Source organism: Staurois parvus, unplaced genomic scaffold, assembly GCF_062004578.1.
Source record: "Staurois parvus isolate SC_StPar_1 unplaced genomic scaffold, SC_StPar_1.0 ptg000205l, whole genome shotgun sequence".
NCBI classification, from domain to species: Eukaryota; Metazoa; Chordata; class Amphibia; order Anura; family Ranidae; genus Staurois; species Staurois parvus.
The window spans coordinates 7784237-7807627 of NW_028318001.1; the positions used below are offsets into that span (position 1 = coordinate 7784237).

The 23391-nt window shown below is 39.0% G+C and overlaps 1 protein-coding gene across 1 annotated transcript in view; it reads left to right on the top strand.

Annotated features, from left to right (window-relative positions):
* The window catches only part of LOC149461351 (lipoxygenase homology domain-containing protein 1-like), a 392516-nt gene that overhangs the window by 246353 nt on the left and 122772 nt on the right, over positions 1-23391 (top strand). The window contains exons 38-41 of the mRNA XM_089678445.1: positions 10163-10241; positions 11274-11402; positions 17051-17229; positions 21555-21641. Of these exons, the coding sequence (XP_089534571.1) occupies positions 10163-10241; positions 11274-11402; positions 17051-17229; positions 21555-21641 (474 nt within the window). The remainder of the gene's footprint in view (positions 1-10162; positions 10242-11273; positions 11403-17050; positions 17230-21554; positions 21642-23391) is intronic.

Sequence of the window (23391 nt, forward strand, 5' to 3'; positions counted from 1 at the left end):
GAATCTGTTCCTGTCTGCATGGAGGAAGGAGCGTTAACACCCTACATTATCGAGGAGTTCAGTACTAGGGGTGGGCAAACTTAGAGACTAGTTCCCCATCAGGTCGGCTTTAATTTTGATTGACAGTGCATGACAGTAGACAGATCCATAGCTGTCAGTCCATCCAATTGCATATTTAAAACTATGTCTCTCAGTTCTGAATCAAGTCATTTTCTAAAGATGTGGATTGCTGATATTTGTGTAATGTCATCACCTCTATATTAAATTCCCCTGATTAAGTTTTTTAGAAAACAAAAATATGTGCTGATCTGTCAAAGTTCTTGGTGCGATACCTAGGTGACATATATACACCGTCCAAAATCTTTCCAGCCAGTGCTTCACATCCCTCTGATCAGAACTGTGGAAAAGAGCACATTTTGTCAATATACAGCGAACGCTTGACAGTCCATCAGCAGTCTCTGATGTAATTTCTACATAAAAATGTATTTAAAGTCTTGCAAAGCCAGAAGCCACTTTTTTGACTGTTGCATTGTTTCCTTTGTTCCAAGACACCCACTGTAGTGAAGAATAGTCTGTAATCAAGTGGAACTTCAAAAGTAATACTTCAATTACTCTAATTTCCTCATTTTTTGCCAGACACTTCTTTCCAATATTGAATAGTTACTCTCTACAGGGGTTAGTTTTTGGCATGGTACCATCGTATGAGATATGCTACTGGATTTTTTCCCCCATTGAGTTTCTGAGACAAAATTGCTCTCAACATCAGCAGCACCTGTGTGTGCAAGAAATTCTTGACTGAACTTGGGGGTGGTTATCACTGGTCCCTTTAGTCTTTTATACAAAAGATAATTAATCTACATACACCAAAGTGTGTATACCCTGGCCAGGGCTTGAGGAGTCTTGAAGGAGACCAGCAGCCCTGAACACCACTCTTCTGGTTTGCTTATTACCATAGCTGTGAGATTATTTTATGATTATTTAAAGGATAAGTTCACCTTTTAACAAAAATTAAGAAATATTTCTTTTACAGGTAAAAAAATGTGTATTTACTATTTTTTGTTTTAGGAGCTTGGAAAGTATTGCACCAATCATCGCTGGTGCCATGCAGGTCTCCTGCATACTACATCATACGGGCAGGCAATTTTACACTGACAGGAAGAATCAATGAACTACTACAGTGCTCAACAGCACTCTGGTAGTACATTGGGAACTGCAAGCCAACAGCTGAAAAGGCACAGTAATCTGTGAATCAATTACGTGGCTGTGTGGGAAGAGCCCCATGCAGCTGCACTCTATTTGGATTGTGGCGAGTAGGGGCAGAAGATTCCCGACTCGCTGACACAAGGGGGGGGGGGGCTGATGTTAAACATGTTACACCATAAATATGGGTTCAACATGTAACATATTCAGAAAAGTAAACCTATTCTTTATTGAACTTTCCTAATTTTAACTTTGCTACACAATAGGCTATTTCTATTTTTGCATGGTCTTTTTCTGCTTTTGTCCATGGTTTACTGTTCCACTAGATGTCTTCACTGAGAGCACTACAGTAGGGTAGTCTTTAGCATTGTCATGTACACCACGTACTCCCATTTGGTCTGCGACAAGCTTGGCAGGGTCCACCAGACTGTCACGTACCAATGTGATGTGGTATTAGAATACCAAGTTCTGGTATCCTATACAGCAGGCATGACTAGATATGCATCCATATGCATAGACAACACCAGGCAAAAAAATAAATGAAAGTAAATGTAGTTTATTAGGGAAATAACACTGTCAAACACAACAATAAATACAAACATCCAATACACCAAAGTATACAAAACTCAGTGAACCTATATAAAAGGAACCTAACCAATGGAAAGGAAAACAACTAAACAAACCTACCTAGACTAACTAAAAAACTAAGCAATGTACAGATTGCAGGATAAATAAGGCAGAGCAGGATCAGGTTAAGGAGCAAGGAATGAGACAAATGTGGAGAAGATACAAAAGAACAGGTACAAGCAGTAACAGGAAAAGGATCACAGGTTACAAGGAGCAGAGCACATGGGGTTCACAGGCAAAACATTGAGGCACTGTGAAATGCTGGAGGTGGGACCAAATACCCTTCTGGTTAGTCACCATCAGATGGGGACCTATTGCTGGGATCTGCTGGCTATTTGGAGACACCCACTGATGGACACTGACACTACTCACTTCAGTTTTTTTCCTTCCATTCTCTGTTGCTATGTGTGATGCCAGAGCAGGGTTGGTTATTAGTGACATACACCTTCCCAGGTCACATTCCATAGGCTCATGATGTATAAGGCAATTGACATCCACATGTCTCAGTCATTGGCAACAACAGCACTTAATATGCCATGTCCTGCTCAAGGAAGAGACATTTGGCAAGGAGGCTATTCAAGTTTGGCACCCATGGGTGTCTAACTCCCCTCATTAGGAGCATGTTTCCCCCTTGAATAAAAAGAAAGAGTCTTACCTGAAGTTGATGTTTTCCTATTTCCAGGGGTTCTCAGCTTGGAGAGCAGATCCTAGAGATAGTCCTCAGTAGCATTGCTCCACCAGCTCATCCACACTATTGGAATTTGTATGCAGACTGCTCTGATATATCTTAACTGGCAAGACTCGGCAGTCAACCACAGTCTGAGCAGGACTGAACACTTTTGGTTCCAGCCACCTGATTGTAAGGTGAAAATTCCATACATCTGTGAACTCACAGGCTTTTCAATGTCATATTCCCATGGTAGCACCCAAATGGCTTTTGTAACTCCAAGCCCAGCTAGGATTTATTCTCTAAGTTTGAGATAAATATTGACACCCCGAGGTTGCAAGTCAAAGTAGGCCTTGTAGGGCTCCCACATTTAAAACAGTGCTAGCACCTCAGCCTTCTGCTCCCTAGGTAGCTTTTCACGTCCACGACTTTCCCAAAGATGTGGGCTTCAAGCCTTCAACATCATGCCAGGGACAATTTCCATAAAGCATTCTGCATCAGCTGTCAAGCTGTAGACGTTGGCCCCTGTGAATCACCTGCCTCTCCCTCAACTTGCAGTGGCAAAGCATTCACAAGACAGGGACACACAGGAACAGTCTAAACAGTTTTGTCCTGCACATTTATTCAAACACAGTTTTAATGCAGGAGGGCTTTGTACACCAAGTCTATAGCATAAAACAAACAAATCATCTGCACATTTGAGCAACTAAACTCAGGTCAGTTCATGATTAATAGAGTCCTCCCTTATAGGTTCCCCAAAATGAATAGGCAGCGCTTATATCTTTTATTTTAGTGTTCTGTTTTCACCTATCAGCAGGCTATCACAGCATAACAGAGCTGTGATCATTAGTCAGCTCACATATATTATGGCCTCTGCACAGCTGGGACTAATTATTCAAGTCTGGATACCAGGTAAGATGGGAACCTAGGAATGGGGGCTTATTTCTACTCAAAACTCAACAAAGCATATACTGTGTATAGCATATGCAATTTAATTGAGCTCTGTGCTTTCTTAAGGCATATGTTATCTGGTTTATGGCTTGATTATAGAAATTCTGTATTTACAGTATAGAACTCTGTAACCCAGTCAGCTAATGGGTTTGCTGCTTTCCCGGAAAGTATAAAATGCAAATATATGTTTACTGAAAATAGATATTCTGTATGTTAGATGCATATTGATGAGATAAATAAAGCAAATTCTATTTTTTTAAGTATAATTGCTGAAATCTTAAGAATAATTGAACTCCTGCCACACAGGTCAGCTTGGCCTGCTTCTAACCTTATACATATGGCATGCCATAGTGAATCAGCTAAAACCTCAATTATTAGCACTCAGAGATATGAGGTCATTGTCCCTGTCATGTTCTATGTACATTTCATTTAGTACAAATAAAAATATGGAAAAACAACATAATATATACTTTGGAGACCAGAAGCTCTTTACCCCTCAGCATGATTACATTTTATGTGTCCTTCTGCTGAAAGCATTTCTAAGACAAGTGTTATTACAGGTCTTTTTATAAGCTGTGTTCTCACGCTCTAAAGGTTATTTTCCAATATGCACAAGTTTAGCTAAATACCACTTTAAATTTCCATCAAGCTGTTATTTTATATACATCAAAACATCTGTGCACCTTTAAGACTTTAGGACAATGACAGACAATTCGTGGAGTAGAACAACATGGCAAAAACAGAAGGCGTGAAAGCAGCTACTGTATTTCTGGGTTTATTCATCCTTAGCAGGGCCATATTATGCACCATAATGTAATTATTCCCACTGAGTTTCTAAAACAGAAAGATCAGCAGCAAAATTAAAAATGTAAACTGTGTATAGGTTTATTTCATTAATGATTAGCTGGATAGGACTGTCCACTTATGTGTAAATTCATCAGAAAAAGTGAAGTGAGGGTCAGCTGAGAAGTCACTTAAAGTGCTTCTAAAGGCTTAATTTTTTTTTAGAAAAAATAGAAAACATGTCGATACTTACCTGCGTGTGCAGTGGTTTTGCACAGAGCAGTCCAGATCCTTCGCTTCTCAGGTCCCCTGCTGGTGCTCCTGATCCCTCTCTCCTGTCGGGTGCCCTACAGCAAGCATCTAGCTATGTGGGCACAGGCTACTGTGTGTGTCCATTCACACACGGAGTCACAGCATTACCCCACTACCTCTCTCTTCTCATTGGCTCACTGAATGTGATTGACAGCCATGGGAGCCAATGGCTCCCATATCTGTCTCAGCCAGTGAAGAGAAGGAGTCCCTGGCTAGCCGAAACTCAAGTGTACATGGCTGGTCCAAGAGGGGCTTAGGTGAATATTGGGGGGGGGGGGGACATGCTGCACACAGAGGTTTTTTTACCTTTGTGCATAGATTGCATGAAGGTAAAAAAAACCTTCAGCCTTTACAATCACTTTAAGCTTAGGTAATATACAGTACTTATTACTTGTTGTGCAAAATCACATTTGATAGGTTGTTTAGTTCAATAGCAGTTGTACATGTATAGTATGTTGCTGCTATTAAAAAAACATGGGGACAGTTTTTATACAATATGCATTCAAAATTTTTAAAAGGCCACTCAACCTTCTCAATGGTTCAAATGGTACAAATATCAAATGCGCACTAAAGCAAAGTGCCTGATTTATGGACTACCAGGGGCCAATCATAAAACATGCTCCAATACAGTTGTGTCCTCACAAGTTAACACACCATGATTTATTTGCTAAATGCCTGGAGGTTTTTACTAATATTATAAGACAGTATATAATATTATATAGGCTGTACAGATGCTCCTCCTAAGTATCCAGAATGGGCATACCCTGGTTGTTCACTAAAACCTTAAATAGTAGTCATATTCAAAGTGTGTTCCAGAGAAAACAACATGGATGATAGTGACCGCATTATACATATACTGTAGGTTTTGTTGTCGTATTTGTATAATTTGAAGAAAGTATATATTCTTGTTTTCCTCTAAATGAAGACCACAGAGTCAAATTGGGTTCTGTTACTGTCAGTATATTTAGGGTTTTTTTTAGGGAAATACCTAATGTTTTAAATGGTATCATCTTTTATTAAAATTGAGGAATGCTGCTCTACAGGTTAATAAAAATCCTAACTGGTTCTGTTTTCACGACATCAAGGAATTTATATTAGTAAGAGTTAATGTTTGTTTTCCAAATGTACAATATAAAATGTTCCTCTTCACACATTTTAAGAGCTACAAATATTACAGCAAATGAATTTCTGTAAAGCCTGCAGGATCTGCTTTCTGTAAACAGGGCTAATTTGACAGCATTCACAAAACACAGACTCTTATGAAAAAGTAAAACCAGTCTGCTCTCATGAGGATAGTTATCCCTCTGTCTGAAAGATCTGTTAATTAGAAATGAATAACCACTGCAGCCCATAAAACCTAAAGTACTGTTATAGGACTTTATCAGTAATTTGTAAATGCATGAGTGGCTCACAGTATAAAAGTCTTAAAGGACTATGTAAGTTTTTTTAACGATTTCTATACTTACACAAAGGAGGCATTAAATGTAACAATATTAAATCATATGCAAAACATAGAGGTAATATGCAATGCTTACTTGGACACTAAGAGGTTGATTTACTAAAACTGAGGAGTGCAAAATCTGGTGCAGCTAGGCATAGTAGCCAATCAGCTTCTAACTTCAGCTTGTTCAATTAAGCTTTGGCAATAAAACCTGGAAGCTGATTGGTTTCTATGAAGAGCTGAAACAGTTTTAGTAAATGAGCCTCCGTTTTTTTAACACAAATATGTGTTATAACTAAATATGTTTGTCAGCTAAAGCATATGTCAAGGAATATGTACACATTTCTTATGTTTTATTGCTCTAACCACAATGCACGTAGAGCAAAATAACAGTTGATATGGCAGAAATGTCATGTGCTCCTGCCTTCACCTTTGACATGACAACATAGCTCTGAATTCCAAAGCATATGGTGTCAGCCCTGCCAACTTTGTTTCATATGAATAAAAAAAAACCAAAGCCCTCTCCTAATCTCCTCCCCCCTCCTCATCCCCATAATCTCTATTTTTTTGAACAGGCAAATAGCACAAAAAATTGTCGGTTCACAAGATTTTGGGCAAAAAAAAGTATTGTTGCACTTATCAAACAGATAATGGGGCACTAATATTTCCTAATACCAAGATTGAGACATTGTTTACTCCCACTGATGCCAGGACATTTTCTCCTCCCACTGGCCCCCCTAAAGTCTGAAGCACAGTAAACTGGCCCTTTGTTTAGAACGTTTGGAGACCTCTGCTCTAATTTAAAGTGCAGATTTGCTATCATATAGAGAATATACAGAAAGGTTAATTTTGCCTTAAAAGTACTACCCTTTGCCATGAATTCCTCCTGTAAAAAACAAGCGCTTCCTGACAGGAATATGCTTAGGCACTCCTGCAGTCTTATAACTATATATCTACACTGTGAGATCTAAGGCACTGTTGCCTTAGACAAATTTTTACCTGGGGACCTTCAGTGCAAGCATCTCCCTGCTTCACTCATTCTGTCAATCTATCTCCACCTTTCCTTACTTTTGATCATTATCATTGAAGTCATTAGATCACTATTCATAAGGGGCAACTGTGACATGAGGAAGCAAAGTCCTGCTCCTCTACTAAGGTGGCTATAATGAGTTATAGTGCAGAATAAGGCATGGTAAGTCAGTATTGAGGAAAGATCAGCTTTAGGGAGAATGCAAACAATACTGCTGACTTTGTCCTCTGCTCCCCTTCATTTGGGCATAGCTTCCACAACACAGGTTCACTTTAAAGTACACTTTTCAGTATATAATGGTAAAAATGGTAAAAGTTGGCCCGCTGACTCCTCTTTCCTGCACTTTTCTGTTTGGCAACAAGACAGAGGGAAATAACAAAGGGTCAAGAGGAAGGTGAGAGAAGCAGAGAAAGAAAGCTTTTGACACTTTTAGGAAAGTCTGTAACTGTGTAGGCACTACTAGATATTAATGTTGGCGGAATTATTGTAACATTGTACAGATGACAGGTTTACTTTAATCACTGACAATTAACTTGTATGCGGGTCAGGAGTTTTGACTTCACTGGCTACATACGTACTGTGAACTCAGGAAGAGTTGAATTCCCTGAATTTCTTGGTTCAGGAAGAGTTGAATCCCCTGAATTCCTGGGCACAGAAAGAGTTGAATCTCCTGAATGACTAGGCTAAGGAAGAGTTAAGTCCCGTATATTCCTGGACTCAGAAAGAGTTGGATCCCCCAAATTCCTGGACTCGGTTGAATTCTCTGAATACCGGAGCTGAGGCAGAGTTGAAATTCCTGAATTCCTGGGCTCAGGAAAAGTTGTAATCATTGAATTCCTGGGCTCAGGAAGAGCTGAACCCCCTGAGTTTCTAGGAACAGAAAGAGTTGTATCCCCTGAATTTCTGGGATCAGGAAGAGTTGAATCTCCTGAATTCCTGTGCTCAAGAAGAGTTTAAATTCCTGAATTCCTGGGCTCAGGATGAGTTGAATCCTCTGAATTCCTGGGTTCAGGAAAAAATGTAATCCCCCAAATTCCTAGGCTCAGGAAGAATTGAATCCCCTGATTTCCTGGGCTCAGGAAGAGTTGAATCCCTGGAATTCCAGGGCTCAGGAAGAGCTGAAATCCTTGAATTCCTGGGCTCAGGAAGAGTTCTCCCCTTTATACTCTTAGTAATAAATATTAGTTATCTGCAAGTCAGTTGTTGGGATATGTAAAGTTTGCCTCTCCAGCCTAGTAACTTCAAAGTGTTCTGCAAGTATTACAATTACAATCACAATACTGTATGAATGACAATTTTGGTACAGTCAACTTTGGTTTTTCCAAAACTATGTAATATGAGACCTACCTAAATCAATGTGTGTTCACTCAGGCCATTGTGCTATATAGATGTGTCAAGGTCCTACCTTTTCCCAGAGGTTATGTTACTCCATGTGCTGGCATCCATCTTGGATTTCTGCAGAGCATGGGGGGAATCTTTTATGCCTTCAGGTCTCTGAGGTCCATCCCCAAGAGGGGTGTGGATGATTACATATAAGCCTGTGGTCCGCACATGCTCTTTGCACTTGTGTCTTGTGTCTTTGTGTTACTACAGCTCTGTTCTGACTCTTGTGACTCTCCTGGAATCTGACTCGGCTTGTGACTCGACCATTCTTTGTGTTCTCCTTTGATCTGACCCTCCGTTGCTGAACCCGGCCTGTGACCTGTGATTCTCATCTGCTGTCCTGTACCATTTTGTCCCGTTGTTGTCGACACGGCCTGCCCGACTACTCTATTGTCCTTTCCACCAGCTACACACCATTGGCAGCGGCCATTACCGCAAATGGGGTGTCTCAGGGGCAGCGACCTGGTTCCTGGCTGCGTCAAATCCATCCCCACCATCAGGGGCCCTGGTGAAGGGCAGACTGGGACTTAGACTCCGTGCCCTGAGAGACTTCGGTCTGTGGGTGGTGGTTGTTGTCAGCCAGTGCGTTACATTTTTATTAGGCCTGCCTGTTCGTTCCTCAGCTCCTGCCCTGACAAGATGTTGATAGATCTAAAAGGAGATTGTACAGGAAGAGTGTAATATGTGATGAGCTTAAAAGCTGTTGTTCTTTATTTGCCTGGGCATTAGTACTAGAAAGTTCAGAGATTGCATGACTGTTCTTATGGTGACCAGATACATTTTGATTTTTTTAATCCAATTGATCTGCAATTTGATCAAATCTGCACAAAAATAGAATATCCATAACTTCCCCTCTGATCGATTTAGACTCAATCTAGATCAGATTCAATCAAAACTGCATTGATTGGGTAGAAAAATATTGCTCATTTGGCATTGATAGTCAGCACTGATATATTTTGTTCATAAATAAGATCATATTCAGATCATGCGAATACATGGTGGAAATAAAGATGTGATCAATGATTTATGAATATGTTAGTTATGAATACATATTAACTATCAATTGAAATCCCCATTTGTAGCATATTGATCGAATGGGTTGTTGACTATAGATCGATTATTCCAAGTGGAAAAGAAATAAATAATTTATTGAAATAGGTATGATCACCATGCAACAATAAATATACTTCACCTTTTTTCTGTCAGTGGCAACCAAGCACATGCGAGTAAAGGCCACTTGACAGCCCAAGTAAGTATATCACATCTAAAAGGAACAGACTTTGTACTTGCATGTAACTCTTACCTGAAAAACAGTACAGTATACCAAGCAGATAAGAAATTAGTAGGGTCCAGGGACGGACTGACCATTTTGAAACTCGGGCACTGCCCAAGGGTCTGGGGTCAGTAGGGGTCCCATGAGATGCCCCTGGTACCTTTTTCATAGGCTTTTTTGAATTTGGGCAAGGACACAGGGGCCCCATGATCCCCTATTGCCCGGGGGCCCCATGAGTTGTCAGTCCGCCCCTGGTAGGGTCACGCCATGAATTAGAACTAGTGACTGAGACAACGATTCTGTAAGAGTACATTATCACATCTGTCTACCATAGTTCTCTCTAGATAAGCTATGGGCATTGTTTACACATGATGTAAGAATGTAGAATGTCATAGTGGTGCATGTCTGCCTTGCATGCACTTTATTTTCAGCTACTTGAATTGCATTACAGTAGTTACACAGTATTTTTACTGTATTGCTTTTATTTTCTTCTAGGTGGATACCTTTAAAGTCAAAGCTGTGTATCTTGGAAAACTCCAGAGGATTGTTCTTGGTTTTAGAAACACAAAAACAGGTATATATAGATCTACCACAAATAAACAGACCCAGCATTTCAAGACTACTATTACTTTTTAGCCATATACGAAGGAATCTTCAACGATATTGGCCACCCATGGTAATGGCAATCTTTCAAGAGATGCAAACATGTACTTATGCAGTCCTTGAATGGTAACCTCTTCTATTCCAGTAGTTTGATATCCTACAGGTATTTCTATAAACGGAGAGTTCTTTTCAGATAAACTGTTTGTATATAGAACATAAATGCTGCACCATTTTATGGATATAAGACATGGAAAAAGCTGCCTTGACCCTCAAGTGCCATTGCTTGGCTTCTCTTCCAGTGATATTCGTAGGTGGCTAATCTAAAGATGTTCCTTCTTGCTGCATAAAATGCTTCATTTTCTAAACTCTTCTACATAACACAAGGTAGATGGCAGCTAGATGAAACCATATATAACCATGGGCAGCACAGTGGCTAAATGGTTAGCACTTCCACCTAGCAGCACTAGGATTGTTTATTTTGAATCTGGACCAGAGCACTACCTACATGGAGTTTGCATGTTCTCCCTATGCCTGTGTAAGTTTCCTCCCACACTCCAAAGACATGCTGGTAGGTTATTTGGCTCCTTTCTAAATTGACCCTAGTATGTGTACATATGAATGTGAGTTAGGGACCTTAGATTGTATGACCCTTAAGGATTAGTGACTGATCTGAATGTACTATATATATATATATATATATATATATATATATATATATATATATATATATATATATACTGTATATATATATATAAAGTGCTGTGTACATTGATGGCACTATAAAAGTACCTTTCATAACTTGAGATTACCTTGAAATGTTTTTTTTTTTCCATTTTTGTTTTTACTTATAACTTTGAATTCCATTTGCGCATAGTAGAATTTGCTGCATGTATTACATATAACATAACAAACTGTATTCTCTAAGCATTTATTTTATTTAAATTTAAAAAGCAGATATAACCTTGACTGGAAGGATGGTCTAATGATATTGTTGTTTCTACAGAATCATGGTTCCTGGAAAAAATTATGGTTAAGGAGGACTATACTTCTTCAAAATACATATTTTATCATAATGACTGGATAATTTCTCATTCAGTGGAAGAATTTACAGAAACTGAAATTTTACTAAAAGGTGATAGCATAAACATGAAATATATTTAATTTACCTGATGCTCACATAATGGTTGTTAACCACTTGCCCTCCAGAGGATTTATCCCCCTTCCTGACCAGGCCATTTTTTGCGATACGGCGCTGCATTACTTTAAATGACAATTGCACAGTCACTCAACGCTGTACATAAATGAAATGTATGTAATTTTTTTCCCAGAAATAGAGCTTTCTTTCTGGGGTATTTGATCACCTCTGCGGCTTTTATTTTTTGCACTATAAACAAAAAAAGACCGACAATATTGAAAAAGAAACAATATTCTTGACTTTTTGCTATAGAACATATCCAATAAAAAATGTAAAAAATCAAATTTCTTCATAAATTTAGGCCGAAATGTATTCTGCTACATGTCTTTGCTAAAAACAATCCCAATACGTGTAAATTAATTGGTTTATATGAAAGTTATAACGTCTACAAATGGCGGCATATATATACTGGAATTTTTGTTTTTCTTATACTAGTAATGGTTGAATGACTTATAGAGGGACTGCGGTGGGCATTCTGATGGCGGGTGGGAACTGACTAACTGCCACTGCCACTGACATCCCCAGTGACACTAATACAGTGATCGATGCTAATAAAAAACACTGACACTCCACTAATGACACTGGGCAGGAAGGGGTTAACATCTGGGGTGATCAAAGGGTTAACTGTGTGCTGTGTGTGTTTTACTGTGTGCACTGTATTGTGTTTTACTAGGGAGAAATGGTATTTTGTATCTCTCTGCTATGCAGAGAGATACAAAACAGTATGCCCATGCTGACAGCAGAGAGACCTGTGTTGTTTACACACAGATCTCTCCCCTGTCAGCTTTTCCCAATGATCACCGAGTGCTGACCAGGACCCAGTGATTGAAATCTCTAGCCGCAAATAGTGGCACGGGTAGGGCGACACTGGCACATGTATGCCCCCTACTCGGAAATGCAAATTACGTATATATATATATATATATATATATATATATATGTGATTTTGTGCAGCCCTACCGCCCTGTAGCAGTACTTCTGCGGTTAAGTTTGTCTTCCTTAAAAAACTAAGAAGCCATAATATATTAGGCACCGCATTGATTGCCTTTCATTGTATTTGCTTTTACCTGCAGTGAAAAAGGTGGCCCAGCCTACAAACGATAGCTTTCAGGTCATCCATCTACCAATTTATATCTCTTCAGTACAGCATCAAATTGACACTGATATGCAAATTTTGTATTTTTTGTCAACAATCAAACCCTCATCTCTTAGTAAACCTCTGCTCCTGGTCGTTGACATATACAGAAGGCGGTGAAAGAGTGTTTTATTTTTGATGTTCAGGTTAGAATTGGCAGCTTGGCCTTACTGTCTCTATGCAGTGTGAATGGCAAGACTGAGGCCCCAATTAATAAAAAAATCTCAGGGGACAAAATGGAGCAGAGTTTTTGTTCATTTATTATGCACCAATTAGTTGTGTACAAGCTGAAAAGTTTATATTTTGCAGGGGGCTGTCATAGGAAAGGGATACCTATGTCTATTGATATAAACAAACATTTGATACACGACAAAGCACTATGGGGTAGCTAAAGAGCCAGCGCATCAAAAGCAGTTACTTTTCATGCTCAGTCTTTCTCTATGAAATGTTGGATGGATCCAGGACACTGCATTTGCATAAGGGATGAGTATACAACATAAAGCCCTGGCTCCTGCATTGCAAACTTTGTGGACAAACTTGGTAGTTTTATTCAGTCACCTGTCTCAGCTCATCAGCTATTGCCAGTGGGGCAAATCTGAAGATCAAAACATAGAAGCATGAGGCAGTAAAACACACACCATCTGTTTTAAGTGTTAGTAGGTCACATTTTAGTTACTTTTGGCCCTTTCCGTAACTTGTCTGATTATTGTATTTCATTCCTATGCTAGCTCAGTTCTATAAAATTCTAATAGTTTTCATGTCTTTATTGCTGTTGGCACAAAAAGGCATAAACGTCTATATGCAAGTTGGAGTAAATGACTTTCTAAGTTTTGAGATATGACAGAGCATTCCTAAGTGTGCAGTCTGCCATTGGGGAATAAAGGAATAATTTCTATGTCTCCTCCTACTGCCATTGGTTAAATTAAGTTGTTGGTTTTTGAATTTGTGACAGAAGTAAAGGCTTTTAAATACCTTCTGCATATTTCTGTAATCAGTACCTAAAGGAAATCATACAGTATTTGGTATATTGAAATTTTAATGATTTTTAGAATTATTTCATTTCAAATTCATCTCTGCTTTAAATTAATCATCAACATTGAGTTATCTGGGTGAACAGTTAATGAGAATCTTCTTCATCCTTGGAAACTAATTCTATCTTAATGACCTATTTTTTTGCTATGGCCATTCTTTTACTGTGCACGGTAATAATTTTCTGATATCAGATTGGATGGTTAGAAAAGGCTATTATTTTTGCATGGTTGTTACAGTTCAGATAAAACCATTTCTATACTCTGAGGTATCTTTTCAACACACAGAACCCACAGGTTGTAGAAGGCAAAAACTATAACTTGCAATGTGGCATGTGAATTGTAGACCTGCTATGTGGGGTGGCTTCCAGTACTATAAGAATGAATACACTATATGGCAAAACGTTCGAGGACACCTCTCCAAATTAGTGAGTTCAGGAGTTTCTAGTAAAGCTATTATTAATGCTACAGGATACAAAGACATGTTAGACAATTGTGTGCTTCCACCCTGATGGCAGCAATTTGGGGGAAGGCCCTTTCTGTTCAACCCTACACTTTTGGGATGAATTGAAATGCCAATTGTGAGCCAGGTCCTCTCATCCAACATCAATAGATGACCTCACAAATGCTCTTTTATTTAATGGGCACACATTCATACTCTTGTGGAATGTCTTCCTGGAAAAGTGGAGCCACAAATAAGGGGCCAAAATAATGTCCTTGATTTTGTAATGAGATATCCAGCTAGCTCAAAGAGGTTATATGTCCACAGATCTTTGTTCATATAGTATTCACTGGTTCATATAAAAATAATTATCTAATTGCCTTGCAATCTACCATTATCTTTGCACCCAAGCATCTTCCCCGTATTTCCATTACCACCACAAAGACCCACTACTCAAATTAGTTGCAGTAAATCTATCAAATTCCAGCCATGACGTTGTTATGCAATGAGTAGTCTGTATTGCCACCAACCATGTTCACAAAAGCGTAAATAAACCATGTCTCCATCACACTTACATTTTTTAGGTTTAGCCCATGAAAAATACAGAGCCAGCCACACAGAAAAGCTCATTTATCCTAACTTAATCTGACAGAGTTGTAAGGCATTGTCAAGGACCCCTGTTGCCAGCTGTGACAGTATTTGTCCAGAACAACTGAATCGACTTAACTCAAACATACAAATGTTATATTATTAAAAATGTACAGTAATTGAATTATGATGATGAGATGATTTGCAAGTGAAAGATTGAGGATGAGTAGATGTCTCCTTTCCCCCTGTAATCATCCATGGCTATTTTTGTTCTCTGTAGTAGATGGTGCAGTTTGTAACATATTTTGGCCAACCATGGTGACCATGTCATCTCTGTGGCCACCCATATCAATGCAGTTCTTTTAAAATCACATCTCCCATCCTGCCTGTTGAAAGTTTGAAAGTAGATTTCACTACGCACTCTGAGGTAGAACAAAAACAATAGATTATCAAGATTAAGGTCTAAAACAAGTGTTTGTTGCAGATAGTCTACATGTTAATGACACTTTAACTCTATTTTTCACTTACATTATGTAGTCAGGGGAAAATGTACTGTGATAAAGTAAGCTGGCAAGCAGAACATGTAAGATATTTTTTTTCAAAAGGTTGAACTCATTTGATATGCACTTTTTCCAATGTAACTACAGTGGGGATCGAAAGTTTGGGCACCCCAGCTAAAAATTTGTATTATTGTGCATAAAGAAGCCAAGGAAAGATGGAAACATCTCCAAAAGGCATCAAATTACAGATTAGACATTCTTATAATATGTCAACAAAAGTTAGATTTTATTTCCATCATTTACACTTTCAAAATAACAGAAAACAAAAAAATGGCGTCTGCAAAAGTTTGGGCACCCTGCAGAATTTATATCTTGTACTGCCCCCTTTGGCAAGTATCACAGCTTGTAAACGCTTTTTGTAGCCAGCCAAGAGTCTTTCAATTCTTGTTTGAGGTATCTTTGCCCATTCTTCCTTACAAAAGTCTTCCAGTTCTTTGAGATTTCTGGGCTGTCTGTCACGCACTGCTCTTTTAAGGTCTATCCATAGATTTTCAATTATGTTGTAGTCAGGAGATTGTGAAGGCCATGGCAAAACCTTCAGTTTACGCCTCTTGATGTAATCCCCCGTGGATTTCGAGGTGTGTTTAGGATCATTATCCTTTTGTAGAAGCCATCCTCTCTTTATTTTCAGCTTTTTCACAGATGGCATCAAGTTACCATCCAAAATTTGCTGAAATTTTATTGAATCCATTTTTCCTTCTTCTCGTGAGATGTTCCCTGTGCCACTGGCTGCAACACAACCCCAAAGCATGATTGATCCAACCCCATGCTTAACAGTTGGACAGAGGTTCTTTTCATTAAATTCTGTGCCCCTTCTTCTCCAAACGTACCTATGCTCATTCCGGCCAAAAAGTTCAATTTTAACCTCATCGGTCCACAGAACTTGTTTCCAAAATGCATCAGGCTTGTCTATATGTTCATTTGCAAAGTTCAAACGATGATTTTTGTGGTGAGGACGTAGAAGAGGTTTTCTTCTGATGACTCTTCCATGAAGACCATATTTGTACAAGTATCTCTTTATAGTGGAATAGTGTATCACAACTCCAGTGTCTGCCAGATCTTTCTGGAGGGATCGTGCAGTCAAACGTGGGTTTTGAATTGTTTTTCTCACAATCCTGCGAGCTGTTCTGTCTGATATTTTTCTTGGTCTTCCAGATCTTGCTTCAACTTCCACTGTTCCTGATGACTGCCATTTCTTAATTACATTCCGAACAGAGGATATTGACATCTGAAAACGCTTTGCTATCTTCTTATAGCCTTCTCCAGCTTTATTTTCAGTTTCAGTTTTCTAGACAACTGCTTAGAAGAACCCATGGTGCTGATTGTTGGGGCAAGGTCAGATGAGTCTGGGCATTTAAAACCTTTGAGATTGACATAACCTGGTCTTCCCAGACGATGATTGAGAACAATCCATGACACTGGCAGGTCTCAGCTTTGCAAAGGGGGCAGTGCATGCTACAAATTCTGCAGGGTGCCCAAACTTTTGCAGACGCCGTTTTTTTGTTTTCTGTTATTTTGAAAGTGTAAATGATGGAAATAAAATCTAACTTTTGTTGACATATTATAAGAATGTCTAATCTGTAATTTGATGCCTTTTGGAGATGTTTCCATCTTTCCTTGGCTTCTTTATGCACATTAATACAAATTTTTAGCTGGGGTGCCCAAACTTTCGATCCCCACTGTAGTTGTGTAATTATGAGTCTGATCAGTTATAATCAAGTCCCTTACACTTACTTCTCCAGCTATGTCATCTTCGACTTGATTAATCTAGTCCTACCTATTATTTTCAATGCTGTCCTATTTAGTTCACACTTTTTTTTTTATCTACACAGAATCAGCAGCAGAACTGAATAAGATAAAATCTTTTAGCACTCTAACCCAAGGAAGGTGGCAGCTACAAGTGCTTGGCACACCAGCGGAAGAAGATTCAAATCTGTCTGTTGTTGTGTATGGTAAAGCTGGGAAATCTCCCTTGCACAAGGTGATGAATCTGCATTATCATCCTTTTCTGGTAAGTGCTAGCACAGTCATATGTATAGCTGCCCAGTGCATCATATAACTAAATACATACTTCTGCTATTATAAACGTGTATATAGACTGCGCTACCAAAAATGTGAACCAAAATTACTTAACAATTTGCCACATATGAAAATGCAAAAAATGGAAAAAAATGATATAAATGGACAACACAAGCAAAATACAAATAATGTCCAATGTATCAGTAAGTCCCATTCAAATAATAGTTGCTTGAAAGCCAAACCCACTGTGTGCACATACACATGTGAGTGCAGTGTAATTGCTAGGTTTGTATGATATAATAATATGGCTGCTTTGCGCAATGAACCTTTTCCCTGATACTGGTTTTTGAGTGGCGGTGTATTGCATGGAAAGAAATTGCATTCCTGGTACATGAATGGTTAAGTTGGGTCCTACCAAAAAAAGTGCAGTGAGACCTATCTAGTAATAGAAGGTTCATCCATTGTGCTGAGTGTAAATCCATGTGGGGTCACTTGGAGGACCTGGAAGTGGTCACCTGTTTTTTCTGTTACTAATGGCACCGGCACCTGGTTACCTATCTTTTGGCTTGCAAAGAACTATTATTTGAATGGGCCATACTGATACATTGGACATTATTTAGATTTTATTGTGATGTTCATTTATATATACAGTATATATATATTTTTTTATGTTTTTGCATTTTTCACATGTGGCAAATTGTTAAGTAATTTTGGTTCACATTTTTGTCAGCGCAGTCTATATACACATTTATAGGGCACACTAATCTGGAAGTTAGACACATTTTGAAAACTGCAGCAGCCATAATCACACTCATCTGTGTTTTTTTATTTTTGGATTTTTTTGGTTTTGCCTGTGGTGCAGAGTTTTGATTGTTATATACCTATGCTATTAACATAAAAATATAAAATGACAAACTTATCCTCACAAAAAATGGTGTCATATAGAAGAACTACATGTGTTGCCAATAATTATCTGTTAGTGTTTTATTTTCATGTTTCTAGGAAAGATTAGCAAATAAAGAGAGCAGCTGACAGGTTGATAAGGGCAATACCAATTGTTAACCAGCCTGTAATGTGCTCTCTGAGCACTGGGCTCTGCATTAGTGACTCCCCAAGACCCCCCTGGTGTAACACGTGAGATAGCCATAGCTTTACAGGTCCAGGGCCGCAGTGCACTTGTCTATTAGAACCCTGTCCCTGAAGAATCCTTGGGAAGCATGCCCAGCAGGAGAGTGAAGCCTAGCTGAATGAGCTTGTCCCTGGATCCTTTCTAATTGACCCTAGTGTGTCCTATTTGAAGAAGGCTGTGGGTCTTTCAACCACTGTAGTGTAAGTTAGAACTTTTGCCATTTATTATTGGAGCTTGGTATGTTTTTTTGCCCCGCTCTGTCTCATAAAGAGGTTAGCATTGGAGTGTTAGCTGCCCCATTTTTAATTTTCCCATGCATTCCTGCTCAGTTTGCACATTCTCACACTTGATGAGTTGGATGTATTGCATGCACCATTCCTTCTGGAGTGTGTCTGGAACTGCTTAGCTTTTCCTGCCATGTCATACAGCCAGAACATTGGGGTTCATTTACTGAAGGCAATTAGACTGTTCGCAATTAGAGTGGCAGCATAAATATGGATGACATACTTAGGATTTCATAAATATGCTATCACTTATGTATTGCATAAACACAGCAAGGATGAACTGCAATTCAGTGGACTTTATTTGCTAAAGACATATAGGCTATAAGCTTTCCAAGGGAATTTATACTTTGCAATTTTCACTGGAGCTTAGTTAATGAGGTGAAGCAATGCTGACATTCATCATCCAATCATGTGCAGCAAAAATTAAGCTTTTTAAACATTTTCCTTGCATATAATGGTTATTTTGTGCAAAGTGAACTTTCACCACATTCACTAAGCTCTAGGGCAAATCCCTGTGCAAGATTCAACTTCCCGAGCAAAGTGGACTGCCTATTTGCCTTTAGTAAATCAACCCCATTGCATGTAAAGGATACAACCTAGAATATGGGATTCTGTCTCAGCCCTGCTTCATGCTGTCAGCATCCCCACAAAGACTATTGGACCTTCACACTGCTCTGGCATAGCTCTTCTCTCAAGGGGTCAAAGTCATGTTAATGGAAAAGGAAAGGTTTCATGGTTTCTTCTTAAACCTGTTCACTATCTCTAAGATCAACATTCTAGATCTAAAGAGTTCCTCATGGAACCTTCCAGGTCAATTATTGCTTTCTTCCATCTGGGAGACCTTCTGACCTCTATGAACATTAAGGATGTCTACTTGCATGTTTGCCTTTTCCCAGGTCATCCATGCTTCCTATATTTTGCACTGGGCAAAGAACCTTACCAGTTTGCTGCCATTCCTTTGGGCCTGTTCACCACACCTCAGGTCTTCACCAAGGTGCTAGCCCCTGTTCCTTCTCTTCAACTTGATTACTGTTGGCTAATGTTCAACAAATTGTGCAGACCCTGCAGACATTCAGGTAGATCCTAAAATTCCACAATTTCAGGAGTTTTAGGATCTACCTTAATGTCTGCAGGGCACTGACCATAAATCAGTGCCAGAACATCTGAATCCTTGAAATATCTTGGCTTCATTCTGAATATATCTCCATCCAAGTCTTCCCTCTCCTAGACAAACTCCAGACTCTCGGCTCCCATCATGGGACATTACATTCCAGAAGCCAACCAACCCTCTGCTTTTGCATTGTCTTGGTATCATATGTGCTATTCAAGCCTATCTCTCAGCACCCTTTCAGCAGTCTGACTCATTGTTTGTCATTGAATAATGCAACATGTAACCTCTACGCCAAGATGCTGGAAATAGCATTTGATATTGGTCACTTTATAATAATCAGTGTTCTCAGAAAATAAGACAGAAACTTCTTAGACCTTATGGACAGATGGTTTGAGACAAAAATCTCTGTAGCATAAAATCTCAGTGCTTTCCACTCCAGGGGATCCATTTCCTAATCCAAGTAAACGCCATACATCCCAGCACCCCTGAAACCTCATCTGACATTCTTCACCAAACAGGCTTCATCAAATGCCTCTAATGAGTCTGATTGTTTTTAAATTTTGGATATATTTTGATAAAGAAGTCTGTACTATAAGAAGTTTCTATCTTATTTTCTGAGGAGTCTGACCAATGTTAAATGCTATATACTATTTGCAATATTTTGGAGTGGAAGCTACATGTTGCAGAGATCATACATCTGAGACTTTGCTGTGAGGATTCCCTGGTGGCTGGATCAAAATATTCAAGCACGTTATAACTTACCTGTTGTAGTTGGTGATGTGTTTGAGGTAAGTAGTATTCTATGTGGTGGTGGTGGTTGTTTATCTAAGAGCAGTGATATGCTGAAAGAATAAGTGGTGGAAATACTAATATATCAGAATAATATCATAATCATTTTGGATTCTTTTTTAGTATGCAGCTTTTGGTGATTTATTTTGTATACTTAATATTGTATATTTAAAGATAAACTTAACCCATAACAACTTGATAAAAAATAAAGCTCTTTAGCAAGAAACATATATTCCACATTAATAATTATGCTACCAAAATCAGTATGTGCTGTAAATTGCCTCCAGCATTGTTTATGTTTCTTCTTGCTGGAGGCTGCCAGTTTTGCCCAGAGCCTCAGCCTCTAGTGACTCTGATTTTCGGCATAGTGCCAAAAAATAGAGCAACTGAGCATGAGCAGAGCAGGGCGAGACAGTATATTATGGAATTTGAAATAGTATAGGCACTTATTTTTAATGTTTTACATAGCTATACCTGCAAAAGAGGCCAGACTGAAGTGATCAAGCAGAACCTAATTTTCTGACTAAAGTTCAACTTTAAATAAATTGTTTAGTCACAGCTGGTCTAATATTTCACCTAATACAATGAAACATGTAATGTAATGAGGTACAGATTTATGTTTTATAGCTCAATTTAAGATTTGTAAATCTGCACATGACTGTTAAAATGTTACATGGTGACATGAAAAGGTTGCAATATCATGCAGCAGCCAAATTTTACCAGTACTGGGGAACATGTTCATATTTCATCTGACACAGTCTGGTATTGTGACATGACTATTCAGATATTATGGTACTCTATGAGTAACATTACAATTGGCTGGACAGACTTGTGTCTACATAGAGGGACTCTAATCATCTTTGTTTATACTATATAGTATACAGTACATTCTTTCTGCACACATGAGGATATTTGACTGCTGATGTTATCTGTTGACTTTTATTTTGATATGTGCATAAATACGCTGATCTAGAAATCATTTTACATGTGCTGACTTTTCATAGCTGCATGTTGGAGACATCGGAGATGTAATAAAAGCTTCTTTCCTGTCCACGGCTTTGAGCTCTGAGAGGAGACTTCAGCTGCAGAAGGTATATGTCATGTTAATTGATTGTGATTACACCATAGACATGCACTGGCTTTCAGTCGGTAATTTTCTAAAGAACCATGTGTTAAACTTGCATGCATTGCACTGAACTAATGCCCTCTGAATCATCTTATGAGTAATACATAGCAAATGAGCTCTAACTATGCACAATATGTTCTTTTATATCTTTCTATCATGTACTATTCATACCAAATAACAAAGTGCTGAGAAACTAACCTTTTAATGGACAGAGGACTCTTTAACAATTACCAATAACTACTGTATTTTCATCACAATGTCATTGCACCGCAGATTGATGAAAATGTTAAGGGGCATTTTTCTTGGTTAGGAAATTGCATGGCTGCCTCATGTAGCACACATTCGATTGGCCAGGAGTACTAAAACCTCCCACTGTGTCAACTTGAAATATTTAATACCGATACTGTCAAATATTGTTTTATACAATATTATCTCATGGAAGGCCACCAAAATGTTTAGTAGATCCTGTAGCATTAAATCATGTGATAATTTCCTATGTTTCTCTAGAATTCCATCAGTGATAGCTTTGCTCCTACAGTCTCAAGTTTGAACTCCAGCCACGGAAATTACATAGAGGTCCCACTTTCTCTTCAGGATTTTTTCCTGTTGGGATTTTTATTTATTGTATATTATAGAGAATTGGTTGGAAGGATGGGAATGCCTCCTTTTTTGAAAAGGGCATGAAAGTCTAACATTGGCAGGATCAGAGTCAGAATCTATAGTTGCTTCGTGCTGCTGAAAGCCTCAAGAGATATCAGAACTTAGCCCAAGGATCTTCACTTGTAAACTTCACTTATTAAAGTGTTACCTTAATAAATAACCTTGATAAATACTAAAATAGAAAGGTAGCAGCTTACTTTATTTACATCAGCAGTTTTTCTGGTCTCCTTTTTGTGCAGTGTTTCGGGCATAATTAACCTTTTACAGTTTGTTGTGTCGAGCTTCCATTTATAGGATGGCTCCTTTATTTGCAGGGTCTCCCTGACATGTTCTCTCTTAAACAGGTATGGATTTACACACGCCACTTAGTATGGGAGAAGGGGGGGTGACAGCATTCTGGCTGCTTGCTCTGTAATGCTGTGATTATCCAAAGCATTTGCAGTGATCTACCAGACCTGTTGTCAGGAATGGACTTGCCAGTAATGGTGGGACTCACCTGCCTTGTGGGCTGCAGTACCAGGGCTGGCCAGCGGGTGCTCTCAGCAATCAGAGACTCAACCCTGCAGTCAGCCAAACACCTGAAGCTGATTACGGAGGTGTAATTAAGGGATGGCCAGACCTGCAGTCTGGGCCTTGGTGTGTGTTTTTCCATGGGCCCCTGTATCTTGTTACCTGCATTCCTGTTCCTGTTCCTGCCTGACTGATTTGTTGCCGACCCTGCCTGATCCAGACCTCTGCTGACTTCTCCTGTTTGATCCCTGGCTTGTGACCCCGACCATTCTCTGCCTGACCCCCTGTACCTACCTGCCCGTTAGTTGCTGTACCCGGCTCGTGACCTGACTACTCTCTGCCTGCTCCTCCTGTTCCTACCTGCCCGATTGTTATTGACCCGGCCTGCCTGACTACGCTTGCATTGTATGTATTGTTATCTGTGGGTGGTTTGGTTCGTTTGCACTTTGTTATGTTTTAGTATTGCACTGCATTTGTATTGTTAGTATTAATAAATTATATTGTTTATAACATATCTGAAGCCTGCGTTTCCCTGTGTCAGTTCA